This window comes from Macaca fascicularis, chromosome 5, assembly GCF_037993035.2.
Source record: "Macaca fascicularis isolate 582-1 chromosome 5, T2T-MFA8v1.1".
Taxonomy (NCBI): Eukaryota; Metazoa; Chordata; class Mammalia; order Primates; family Cercopithecidae; genus Macaca; species Macaca fascicularis.
In genome coordinates this window covers 41969242-41983452 of record NC_088379.1, presented here as the reverse complement: position 1 = coordinate 41983452, position 14211 = coordinate 41969242, and the positions used below count along the sequence as shown (strand labels likewise).

Below are 14211 nucleotides of genomic sequence, written 5' to 3'. Positions count from 1 at the left end.
AAAAAAAAGAAAAAAATTAGGTTGTTTTTTGCATTACTATAAACCTAAAGGTGCAAATTCTATGTTGGCTTTATGTGTTAAATTTTTACTAAACTATTAGAAATCTATTACTCTGTGCTTGTGATTCTTCTTTTTAAACATTGCTACTCTTGTAGCATCTGAAATGTTTTTAAGCTTGTCACTTCCTTTTTCACACCATTTTTGTGGCTTTCTCCTCCAGCTGAGCCCCAGCTGAGCCCCATAGTTCCTCTGTGTGCTAAAGAAAGCCCTTGGTAACACCAATGAGATTGCTCTCTGTTATAGAAATGTTATTGTGGGATCTAAAATATACGTTGGTTGTTTCTAATTCTTGTGTAATTTTACATATTCTTGCTATCAAAATTAGATTTTTAGCCTATAAAAATTGCTACTAGTTATTTTGACTGAAGATATTTGTTTAAAATGATTATTTCATCAGAAACGGCCTTTTCACAGTAAAAAATTTTCTTTAAAATGTCACCTTTTCTCTTTCCAGTTTTGAGAAATGGTGCTTGGGAAATTGTCCACTGGGAAAAGGTATGCATTGATTTTTCTTTTGTTCCAGGAGAAGAAATGCATAGCGGTGTACTCTAGTAGATATAATATTTTGTATAATATAAGTAAATGTCAAGAATTTTACTAATATAAAAGCTATTTAGTAATATAAACATACATGGAGTCTTCAGTCACACTCATTTAATATTTCTGCTATATTATAGAAAGACTTACTTTGAAAAATAATATCAGAACTTTTTGTTTTCTTCATAGTATATTTTGAGTACTGTTTTCATAGATTTTATTTAAGCATGACCTGTTTTGTGTTGTAATTTTTTGCTTTAATCATCTACTGTCCAAGTAAAAATAAGAATTTGAGTTCTGATATTTTACTTCTGCATATTTTACTTCAAATTCATATAGTGAGACTAATTATATTTGCTTACCACTGATTCCTTTAAAACAAAAATCTTACAAATTAAACATTGTTTTCTAATGAAATCAGTTATATAACATCAAAGGTTAATTTGTTTATAGGACCTCTAACATGGCAGTTAGTAGGTTAAGTCATAATTTAACAAATGTTATTCAGGTGTTTATTATTTTCAGCCTTCCCTTTCAAAAGGTAAGCAATTTTTGTTAGTTCTCCCTTAGTTCTGGAAGAAGATTTAAAATCTAGTCATCCGCAAATGAATAGCTTTGGTAACTTGGTAAAAGACTTTTTGGAGGCTGCGCTGCCCTTCTTAGGGCACTTTATTTCCTGAGATTACCAGGACACTAGAGGTGTATCTCACAGGACAATATCTTGCTAGGACAATCAAAGTGTAACCAATGGTTTATTTGCACTTCAGTACTTCCCAGCTGGTTGAAGTCCATGCTCTTGATTCTACCTTGTCATGGTCATCTTTTATTTCTGCAGGGGATACCTTGTACCCCCCAATCAAAAATTAATTAAATTTCTGTTGATTTTCCATCAGTGGCTAGAATAGAGACTGACATCTCCCCTTTCATATAGTTGAAAATTGACCGCTATTTTTTCTTTGGTTTTCCACATGAGAGCAACAAACAGGAAAATACCTTGGTGTGCTTGCTTTATTTCTGTGACAGGAATCTCTTTTTCAGAATAACAAAATAAACAAAAATGCTAAAAGCAATTTCAAAATAAGTTTATTTTCTACTCTTTTCTGGCACCTGTGAATTTAAACATTTTAGAAAGAAGATAGGTAGGATATAATCAAGTAGGATATAATCAAGTATAATAAGTTTAATTTTATTATAAATATTATTTTACCTAGGGTTGTTAGTGTAGTTAACGTAAATATGCATGCTAGTAAATAACCTAGGCTGCTTGCTCAGAAAATAGAAAGTCGGGAGATAATAATGTACTACTTCACTCTAAACCTTTAAAATGTCTTATTTTCCTAATAAGCAATCTTTATTTCAAGATTATGCTAACCTACCTGGATTATTGTAACTCTTACTCTTCCTATTTTTGACAGACAAATCACCAGCCAGGAGTACCCATAATAATAGCATTTTCAGTCATCTCACAGGTCAATGGCACCCTAACCTGGGCATCCCATTTTGAGATAAAGACAGAGTTTAAAGTGTTGCCAAAGTCATCCAGCCCAAAAGAGCTGAAGTTATTTAATAATTAGAATTATAGAACTAATTAGAATCACTAAAAGTTGGTTCAGTGATGAAATCATGAAAATATTCAAAAATTAACATCACTCTTTAAGTTGGCAGCATCAAGTTTGAAACTAAAGTGAGGAAGAGGTCTCATTCCCAGTGGCCTTATGGGATACCTGCAAGTAAATTTAACATATGTGTATGACCTTTGTAAAGAAAGCATCCAAACTTTGATATTCAAGATTCATACAAATTTACAAATATGTCATATTCCCAGAAAAATTAAAAGTGAAATATCACTTATTCCAAATTATGAAGTGATATAATCCCAGGGAAATTATTATATTTTCCTCAAGAATTGACTAAATTTTTCATCTGATTTGCCAAAATAAACAGTTAAGAAAGTAGAATATATGTTGGAAAAATGAACAGTGTGCTAAGATTAACTACAGGTGAAATGGAAAGCAAAAGTTATTAAAATACTATGGATTGTTTGCAAAAATAGACATTGATGAGTAGAATAACATGGAGCAGATTTAAATAGTGTAGAATAAAATATAGTGCCCTGAAATAAAGCCTGTTTAATATTTGAAAAAGGCAAAAATTATTTTTTAAAGAATTATGCTGTCACAGATTAGCAATTTTAAGAAATAGTATTTGAATATTTAGTTTATAACTAAGTCACAACCTATGCTAAAATAAATTTTAACTGACTAAAAGAGTTAAATGTTAAAACATTGTTTTTAGAAAACATACAAATAGAATAAAGGCTTTAATATTTGAAGAGGAACAATATCTCAAAATCTATAGAATTAGGTTATATAAATTTTAAAACTAATACACAACCAAAACTGCCACAAATAAGTAGGCAGGCTATGTGAAATATTTGCACCAAATAGGACAAATGATTAAGATCACTGTTATATAAAAAAGAAAACTTGACAGTAAACCAGAAATATGATAATCAGACTCAGTATAATATTCAACCTAATAAAAGTTGCAAATTTAAACCATCTTGAAGTTTCATTTGCTACCTATTCAATAAATAAAAACAAACTTGTATTTCAGATTTTTTATTTTTATGAAATATATTATTTACATCCTATTGTGAACGAGCAGTTTGGCTATTTATATTGAGAACTGTAAAAAGGGTATTCTGGAAATTTATCCCAAGAAAAGAATCATAAAGTTGGAGAATATCTCCACTTGTATAAAAATGTTTATTGTAGCATTATTTACTTACAATAGCAAAAAACTAGAATATATGGAAATGCAACAATAGGGAAGGTTTTATAAATTATGGCATACTCATATTTTGTGACAAGTAAAATCTGGAATGTCACATGGTATAGCAACACAGAAAAAATTATTCATTTGACAAGTATTTATTGAGTGCATATGCCAAGCAGTGAGCTTAAAGCACCAAGCAAGACAAATCAGGGTTCATGTATCATAAGATATAATCATAGGTGAAAAAAAATAGTACTATGTACCCTGAAATACTGGCTTTGTAAATTGTTCATTGTACAAGTGAACAGGCACAAAAGCAGCCTTACTTGTTGGGATAACAAGATTGTGAGGCGAGTCTTTTCTTTGGCTTATATGATATTTTGTGCGATTAAAAATAAAATCAATAAACCAGAACCAAGAGTGTCATCTGCATGCCAAGGTGATATGATAGACCTTAGTGTAAATGGGTTTTACTTCAGGGCTCTTTCTCTGCCTTTCTAAATGTGTGGCTGCTGTGGTTGCTCTTCAATGGCCCTCAAAGGAGCTACAAATTTGCCTAGCATACATCTAATCATTCACAGCTGGGCAGACGACAGCTCTGAGGTGTTAATGGTTTCTCTCTCCAGTTACTGCCCTGAAACCTGTTGCAAAAGGTTAGCTTGCAGATACATAGTGTTAAAAGAAAGTATTGTAATCACAAAGCCCTACATGAAACTACATTGTGACTCCTGCCTGAACTGTAAGCTGCTGGTTTCATTGCTCTCGCCACAGATTATTTCTTTACAATGAGGTGCAGCTAACACTGTTCACAGGTTTTTGAGATGTATGCAGGTGGATAATTTAGCAGAAGAATCTTGGAATCAACATATTCTTCTGACTTATTAGGGAAGCATGACGTGGTGGGCTGAATGCATGTGTAAAAGTTACTTTGTAAAGCCACTTTAATGCATGAAGCTTCCACCACAATATGTATGTATTTTTTCTTTTTTCTTTCTTTCTTTTTTTTTTTTTTTTTGAGACGGAGTCTCGCTCTGTTGCCCAGGCTGGAGTGCAGTGGCGTGATCTCGACTCACTGCAACCTCTGCCTCCTGGGTTCAAACGATTCTCCTGCCTCAGCCTCCTGAGTAGCTGGGATTACAGGCACCCGCCACCATGCCCAGCTAATTTTTGTATTTTTGGTAGAGACGGGGTTTCACCATGTTGGCCAGGCTGGTCTTGAACTCCTGACCTCAGGTGATCCACCTGCCTTGGCCTCCCGAACTACTGGGATTACAGGTGTGAGCCACCGCGCCCAGCCAATAGTTGGATTTTTAAATAAGGCTGTTGCAGTCTGATAATCTTACTATTTTACATAATCCTCAATGTTGCTAATATCAGTGACTTCAGAAGGCTGTAGGTAGTGGACTGAAAGCCCTAAACATTTCCTTAACTTTGGCATTTTGGGGACTAAAACTGCTTTATCATGACATTCCTCCGATTAGAATATATATGATCAAAGCATTTTTGTCATCTTGACTTTTTCTTCTCTTGGTTCGTCTTATGCACACACTAGACTGGAAGGGGAATGCTGTATTGGGAGCTCAGAACCCAAAAGGAAAGACAGGTGTTTGGATGTCTTTTGAGAAATTGATCTTAAACATAGGCATCCTAAGGAGTTAAGTTCCCTGCCTTCCTTACAGTAAAGAACTTCAGCATTCATTGATTTAGCATGCTTTAGTAAGAACTTCAGCATTTAGTAAGCCCATGGTTTTCCCAGGCCACTGGGGCACCATATAAATTGTTACTATTTTATTGAGTTTAATAACCACAAGCCCTTCTTTTGTCTTACAATGAGTAAAGATGTTGGAAAGCGGCACAATCAATTAGGGATTTAAATCTGACTGTTAGACTCTTAACATGATAGTGTAGAGGGTATGATTCTGATTTTCTGAAGCACATAGTTGAATTTAAGAAGAAACATTAACACACTGGAGGTGATTAAAGAACAATTAAATGGTAACCTGGATGCATTCTAAGTGTCATGATTACAGAGAATTTACATTTTATTATCTTTCTGTCAGTGAGTAATCACAGTATTATCACAGCACATTAAGGACCAGTTTACATTTATACTTGCAGTTTTTAATTTTTCCTCTTTGCCCTTTTTTGAGGTAGGGGGTGTTGGATTCCGAGATCCCTGGTAATTTGCCAGTTTCAGCTAGTCCGAATTTCAGATTTCAGCTGAATTATTTTTTGAATCAAGAGACCCAGAACTTCTGTACTTGGACACTAAACATACATGTCATAAATGAAAAGACAATACCCCTGCCCCAACCTTTCCTAACCCCTTCTTTTGGTAAATAATAGACCGCAGTGGGCTGCCTCTGCAGTAATTTCTTATTATGATTCCCACAAAGGACACTATTCTGTTCTTACCCTCAGTAGTGTTATTTTAGAGTTCAAGGAAAAGTAGGGAGGGGGAAGAACAAACAGGCTTTAATTTAAAAAGTCTTTTTTTTCCATCTATTACGTATTGAAATTCATGTTTAAGCTCATTTGACTACTAAGAGGTCAACTTTCTTTTTTTTTTTTTTTTTGAGACGGAGTCTCGCCATATTGCCCAGGCTGGAGTGCAGTGGCGCTATCTGGGCTCACTGCAAGCTCCGCCTCCTGGGTTCACACCATTCTCCTGCCTCAGCCTCCCCAGTAGCTGGGACTACAGGTGTCTGCCACCATGCCCGGCTCATTTTTTGTATTTTTAGTAGAGGCGGGGTTTCACTGTGTTAGTCAGGATGATCTTGATCTTCTGACCTTGTGATCCGCCCGCCTCGGCCTTCCAAAGTGCTGGAATTACAGGCCTGAGCCACCGCGCTCAGCCAAGAGGTCAACTTTCATGATGTAAGGGGAGCGGCTAACAGTGTAACTTGGTCAACTCAGTTAAGCCAAGTTGCTGCTTAGTTATTGTATTGTTTGCCAAAAGCTATGTGACACATATGTCACTTAAATTATTGCTAACAGTTTTTGAACATAGTATGTCTTTGTCTTTATGCTGGGCTCAGAAAAATGCTAAGAGGTAGTAAAATGAAGAGATTAACTTTTAATTTAAAATGCATTGATAGTTTCACAAAATTATGCAAAATCAGGATTTGCAGACAGTCAGTTGTGGATTTGAGTCTAAGCTCTTCAACTCCCTATCATCTTAAGCAAAAATCTCAGAATCTCAGACTCATTTTCTTTCTCTCCAGAGGATGAGTTATAAGCAATACTAGTTTCACAAGCATTATTGTGAGGAGCAGTTATATATAATAGCGTCTCCAGTTGCATTGGGATATCCTTCAATAGGATAAAGATTTATATTGGTAAATTCCTCCTTTATGTTTTTATGTCAAAGAGAGGATATGAGAAGTTGAGATGTCAATTAAGTGGATAGAATAGATTGATTTTATCAAGATAAGTTATATATCCCATATATAATGTCCATTTTTTAAAAGGATTCCTCCAACCCTGGTCTCACTCCTAGATAATTGTCTTCCATTTTATGAGGATAAGAGGTTCTTGTTTGCCAATAACCATTTTTACTGTATTCTGTGCTTTTTACAATGGGTTGTATATTTGTAACTATCTTTCAATGCAGATAATTAACCAATTCCCAGTTTTCTTTCAGGTAAATGTTGGAGATATAGTTGTAATAAAAGGCAAAGAGTATATACCTGCTGACACTGTACTTCTCTCATCAAGGTAGAGATGCCTACTGATGCTCAAACAGTGTAGAGGATGGTTTCTCTACCCTGCATTGACCTTGTGATTTCTCCAAGGAAATAAGGAATAAACGAAGAATTTAAAACCTCTCTAATAATTTTTATTTAAACATTTAAAAAATTGATTGGACTTAAAGGGCTCTTTCATGTTTGCCATATAGAATAAGTGATAGGTACTATACTTTATCATTCAAATATAATTAAGAGTCTACTCTCCCTCTGAATCTATCCGGATCCTTTTGTGGGGATCATAATTCTTTTAAGATTTCCTGTCATTTATTTTATATCATACATGGATTGAGTTCTATTGATATTTTTATCTTTCAATCCTTGTTCATCATAAATCCCTGCAAAGTTTCTTGATTATTGTGATGGAATGGTACTAAAAAATGGATGAATGATTCTTTTTGCCATCATGACTTTTGAAATGCCATACTCTTCCAACAGAAAAGTACCTTGCTCTTTCTTTTAAGTTCTTTCAGTTAGTTAATATAAATTTTCATTTTACTCATATTTTAGTCATGAATTAGTATTCAGTATGAATTAGTATTCATATGGCACTGTTACCCTTTAAAGAATGTGACTTTCAAATGGTTTTAGGTTTAAAAACTATAAACTAGTCCTATTTTAAATTAAGAAAAATTGTTTTTAATATTTTAGAGGTTGTTTATCATCATTTCCTTGGACAGTTTTATTTGTAAATCCACATATGAATATGGATGGTGTCCTTTTTTCAAAATCTATTTAATCAGGTCATCATTTAAAGTGATTCAATTCATGACAAGTTAGTGAAACTTAGCTGAACCAGTAAAAGTAATCTAGATATTTATAGAAGTAAGTCTATAACCAATTAAAGTAACTGCAGGTAGTTATATTTCTATATCTTTTTGTGCCATGTACCTATAGGTTTTTGTTTTCAGAAAAATTGATATAGATGTTTTCCAATCACCCTTTCTGTTCTTAGTTTCCTTTGCTTGTAACTTTATCAGGATAAATCTCTAAAACTGAGTGAAGCTAACCATCCATTCTTGGCGTCTTGAGAATTAGCTCGAGGGAGAGCTTATTGTCATTGTCTCAGGTTCTAGGTAGTATCTAGAGAGAGCTCTCCTTAGGGAGTGAAAAGCCAGGATTCTTATTCTGAGTTGGTGATTTTGAACCAACTGCTTAATCTCTCATGCCTTGGTTTCACATCTTTTATATTAAGATGGATTAAATGATCAAATTCTAATATTCCCCAATTCTTTTTGTTTACATTGATAAGCTTTAAGAGTACCCTACAGAATGGTGTCCATTCAGTTTTACTAAGTAAAAATGTGATGAATGTATTGGACAGTTGGCCGTCTGAATGTTTTACAGTCGTGTGCTGTATAACAGCATTTCGGTCAGTTACGAAACACATACACAACGGTGGTCCCATAAGATTATAATGGAGCAGAAAAACTCCTATTGCACAAATACTCACTATTGTGTCACTGTTTCTTTACATTATTCCGTACAGTAACATGCTGTACAGGTTTGTAGCCTAGGAGCAATCTGCTAGACCATATGGCCTATAGACTATACATCTAGGTTTGTATAGGTACCCTCTATGATGCTCGCACAGTGACAAAAATGCCTAACAATCCTTTCCTCAGAAGCTGCACCTGTCATTGTCACGTGACTGTATAAGCAAGTTCAAAATGATAGTAACACCTTCTAACAATTTGGGAAAGTATTGTTTTCCCGATTAAACACTTAGAGACATAATTATAGAATGAATCATATACACTGAACCATTAAATACAATTTTTATTTTTGATGCTCAAAAATGTGAAGATAGTCGACTATACTGCCCTGAATTTATACTTAATTTTAAGTTGGAAATTTTCAAAATCTTTGCTGTCTGACTCTATCCAATTTCAGAAACTCCCCAGAAAGCTACTTGTATTTCTTGGACTTTAGACCATTTTTACAGCACTTGTTTTATAAACATTAAAAACACTTACTGGTGGCTATGAATATCAGTTTATCAAAACAGTTTCTGTGTCTTAATATGGTCTCCACAGTGATTAACTTCCTCCAAGATTATATTTTTAAAAGATTATCTGATTCGTTGCTTTTTGTTATTGAGTAGAATTCAAAATAAAGGCTGTGCTGTTAGACATTTCAATCCAAGTAGCAGAATACCACCTTTCAGGATTTTTTTTTTCTCAAAGAGTTTTAGCATTACTTAGCTCCTTCGAATCTGCGTTAACCTCATGAAATAGGTAGTAGTGTTTAATCATTTACCAGAAAGAGAAATTTTGACTTTAGGAGTATTCCAACCCTGACTTAGTCATTACCTAATCTATCTTTACACTGTCCACTGTCAAAAGAAGTACATGATGATTTTCACCTGCAAGTGAGCAACCACTTAGCAGTAAGAGTAAACAACTGTTTGTAATATTTTAATTTTCAATTTCTTTAATTTTTAATTACTAAGAGTGCATCTTCTGTGAGGTAGTTTGAAATTAAAGCATGAACATGGTTGAAAGTTACTGTGTTTCATAGGCTTTCATTTTGAAATAAAACAGATTTTAGCATTTAATAAATAATGAATACATTTATGTGTTAAGAAAGTATGAAGTAGAGTAAAATAACTCAAGCTGTTAATTCAAGTCAATATTCTTGGCATGTCTATTTCATACCCTCTCTGAAAAAATTTCTCTGAATTCAAAGGCTTACCCTTCCAAAACAATGCATTAATTGCTAAGTAACTCAAAAGGCTGCAGTTATGCCTTCTGACTTCCTAAGGCCTGTGTCTTTGCAGCTTGGCATTAAAGTTAATAAGATAGTTATTCAATTAACTTTGAAAATATTTTGGAGTCAGAACGTTTTTAATAGTTGTTGTTTTTTTAAGTGGGGCGGGAACTAGTATACTTTTTTTTCAAAACCCTATCACAACCCTAAAAAATAATTTTCATCATTATTTCCTTCCTTTTTTGGTAATGACTAAGTCAGGGTTGGACTACTGTGGACATACAGTAGATGGCATGAGGTTGAGAAATTTGAGAAAGAAAAATCTAGAATATAATGTAGTTCTCTATAAAATATGCTTTAATTTTATAAGCTTATGAGTAAACTTTTAAAAATTAAGTTTTTACACTAAAAATTTAAATTGGGCTTAAAAGCAAATAAATAACCCTCAAATACTAAATGTTTTCTTATGCTTCAGACCTGATCAAAATAAGTTTTGAAAAAAATGGCATTAAATGTTTTTATTAACATGTATTATTTTCTATAATAATTTCGAACTTTCTGTCTCTTTTGTCCATTTGTTTGTTTTTTTCTCTGTTCATTTTTTTTTTTTGGCATTTTAATTATTTTATACTGGGACATGTAGGTGGCAGTAGGGGAGATAGTGAAAGTGACCAATGGGGAACATCTCCCAGCAGATCTCATCAGTCTGTCCTCAAGGTTAGAACCACTGAGTCGTATAGGATGCGTGTATGTGGGTCCTCACCGTAAACCAGAGAACAGTTGCACCCAAATATGGTTGAGTTCTGTGTCTCTTCCTTTAAAACACAAACTTTTTATACTGCTTGGTGATGGACATTTCACAGATGTTTTAAAGGGATTTTGGAATACTATGTTGAGTGATTCTTGTCCTTCAGCTGGGCAGATTGAACTCCTGTTGTTATCAATAGGAGTCTAAGAGGCATGACAATGAAGGTAGATTTTAATTTCCTATGTACCATTAATATATATTCATATTTAATAACATGCCTAAGTACTAAGGCTTAATTTATTCTCTCCAGAATATTATTTTGAACAATGTTAAGCTTTTCATGAAACAGTCATTGAAAATTGATTAGATTATAAATATGTCTTATTCTTGTATTTTGAATTTTTCTGTAAGTTCTGTAAAATCCTTCCAGCGATTGTGACTATAATTTGGGCTCATAGGGTTTATAGAGGACCCCCTGCACAAAGCTGGATGTTGCACATTTTGTACCGCATGCTTTGCGATCAACTTTTCTCCCACTTGTATCTAGTGACAAAGTGCACGTTCCTGTGATCAATTTCAGCTGTCTACTAGTGTCTGTATTGTGATATGCATCTTGTTTCATTTTTCACTTACTAATCAAAAAGCCTGCTTTGCCTCTCTTGACTAGTTTGTGTTTTAGATGTCATCATAATTTGCTGAAATATTTATGATCTAGCATGATTCCTTATCTGAGACTTCTTGCTGCCTTTTCACAGCACTATTAAGAATTGCTTCAGTAACTGCTGTCTTAAGTGATTGTTGAGAATGTTCTCAATTTCGATGCATATTTTATTAGCCCAACTTCAAATAGAACTTAGCTATTTGAACTTCCTAACTTCCTAGCCATTTAAAGACCTAGATAAGTTACTTTATGAAAAAAAAAAAAGTAGAATTAGAATGTTATTCTAATTGTCAGAATATGGAATCAACATTGTCATTTAGTATTTTCTTTGTCATCATGCTTCTATATTATCAGAAGATGTGTTTTATAAATTCATAAACTATGTTTCAGATGTATACATAAGTAAATTACAAATTTGGAGCAATTTCCAGAGCCAAATTGCTATTGTGACAGTGATTTAAAAACTTAAAATTTTGAATAAGTGATAGAGTGAAAATATAAATATTGAAGGACTTCATTTTCAGAAAAAGTAGCAGCTTTTATGAAAGAAAGCTCATAGAGTAAATTGAAGAACTTGCAGAGCTACTTTAAAATGAATCAGTAAAATATTTTTGATTAATGTCTGTGTGTTTAAGCAATTTTCACAAATCTTCAGGCCAAAGAATTAAGCTACATGCCCATTTCTGAAACTTGGAATAGTCTGTTTTGCACATGTACAGGTTGGAAGTTGATTAGAAAATTCCAGGTGTTTGTAATTTGTAAATTTTTTTCTTTCTAGCTTTGAGTACACATGCTTATAAGAGATTACATTTATAATACTTATGTGATATTAGTAAATTAGGCCTGTTATATAACCAGGCATTAATGAGATTAACTTTAGAATGCTTTTCTTTAGAATTGAGGATCAGACTGTACAGTTGGGCTACAAACTCACATGTCTGTAGTTGCTGGGCAGGTCAAATCAGCATGTGAAAAGGAAAGATAAGACAGTCTGGGCTGTGGTGGTGTGATAAAACTGGAGAACATGGACCCCTAATGCCAGCCACCACACAGCAGATTTTACTAAGACACACTGGTAGGGAACCCATGAAGTGTATCTTCTAGGTTCAGGTCAAGGAGCAATATGGCCTAGCTGACTGATTTTAGTTTTAGTTTTTACCGCTGTGAGAATCTCTTAAGCAACTTTAATAGGAGAGCAGGAGTGGAAAACAGAGGGAGAAAGCTATATATCCACTTTCATTGTAAAATTTGTTCATACTACTTTTTTTTAAATAACCTTAACATTTAAATATTATGGTTTATATGATCCTATTCATCATAGCTAAAGGGTAGTAAATGCAGGTTTGTAGAACTAGCAATCTGGAATTTTCTCATCAACCACTTTCTTAACCAATTTACATGTGTGCCATGAGCATGAAATCTCATGTGGTGTTTTTGAGCTAAAGATAAATCCAGACACAAAACTGCTTTACATTTCAGATACAGTCTGTGTTGTGTCTATGTGGATGAACAATTTAAATATGTGCAAATCTATTCATTTGCATTATCTTGAAGACCATTACTGATTGTTGTCAGGAAATTGCTTTTGGTCCTTCTGGCTGAAAAGCTAATCCATGAGTTGTCATGCATGGGTTCTGCCTCACAGCATCTTGCTGTTAGAATGAAAATCATCAAGAAGCTAGGTAACTATTACTTTGTCTAGAATGAAAGGCTTCAGTGAGTCTAAGCATTTAAATAAGTTGTTGTTATGCTTTTCTTCCCCCACTAAATCTTTGTGCTTCTCAACTCCAAACTACAGTGAGCCCCAAGCCATGTGCTACATTGAAACATCCAACTTAGATGGTGAAACAAACTTGAAAATTAGGCAGGTAAGATCTGATACAAGTATATAGAATCACTGCTCTTTTATTACATGTAATTAAGGCTTCTTTCTTTGTGTTATTGTCTTGAAGTAATCTGTCCTATTGCAAATATGTTCCCATGGAACCACAACGAAGATGTTTTATAAACTGGTATTGTTAAGTATTATGGAAGACTCCTATGTATTTGTCTGGGTAAATGTGGTCTGTCTCATAGATACTATTTGTAATATTTTTAATTATGTAATAGCTAACACTCAGATAATAGTAGTTCTAAGGCTTTGATATGTTTTAACTTTTTCCTATTCACCTGGTTCAAATTATAATATGACTTCGCCATGTTAAAAAGCTGTACAAGGCTGGGCACAGTGGCTCACATATGTAATCATAGTTTGGGAGGCCAAGGCAGGCGGATCACGAGGTCAGGAGTTTGAGACCAGCCTGACCAACATGGTGAAACCCTGTCTCTACAAAAAGTAGCCAGACACACCTGTAATCCCAGCTACTCAGGAGGCTGAGCCAGGAGAATTGCTTGAACCTGAGAGGCAGAGGTTGTAGTGAGCCGAGATGATGCCACTGCACTCCAGCCTGGGCAACAAAGTGAGACTCTGACTCAAAAAAAAAAAAAAAAAGAACAAAAAAATGTGTACAAGAAGCTCCCGTAACACAAGTTTACCTACATAAGCTCCATTGTACACCCCTGAACCTAAAATAAAAGTTTTGTAAAAAGTCATACTTTCTATTGCCGTTCAGAAACTCTCATCTTGGGGAATAGTTTACATTTCTATATTTACTTTTCATATCATCTCAAGCAAAAACAACTGTAAAGTTTTTAAAGTTTTAAGAGGGACTCTAAAAGTGTATGCCCTTGGTTTCTAGATGAAGGATGAAAATGACATTTGGGAGGGTCGGGATGTGTTGGAGCTAGATCATCACAGAGGGCCTGGACCCAGACTGCCACTGTGTGAGGGCCCTGCTCAGTGGCAGCTGCTTCTGGTTGGCCAGAGGGAAACCCTGTTTTGGAGTTTCCTTTCTCAGTGGAATAAAAAGAAACAATGCTATGTTCTTTGAACACAAATTCCATCTATTTTTCATCTTTTTTAGTTTCTGAAG

At 34.2% G+C, this 14211-nt stretch overlaps 1 protein-coding gene across 12 annotated transcripts in view; it reads left to right on the top strand.

The window, feature by feature from the left end:
- ATP8A1 (ATPase phospholipid transporting 8A1) overlaps positions 1-14211 on the top strand; it is a 266665-nt gene that overhangs the window by 63686 nt on the left and 188768 nt on the right. For 6 of the 12 annotated variants that reach the window (XR_012434806.1, XR_012434805.1, XM_005554787.4 and 3 more), the window contains exons 6-8: positions 515-555; positions 7019-7092; positions 13038-13107. Coding sequence is in view for 9 of the 12 variants with exons in the window: in XM_005554787.4 (XP_005554844.3) it covers positions 515-555; positions 7019-7092; positions 13038-13107 (185 nt within the window). In the remaining 3 variants the exon portion in view is untranslated. Of the gene's footprint in view, positions 1-514; positions 556-7018; positions 7093-10473; positions 10548-13037; positions 13108-14211 lie in introns of all 12 variants that reach the window. The other 6 variants (XR_012434807.1, XM_065544954.1, XM_005554786.4 and 3 more) reach the window with 2 other exon arrangements.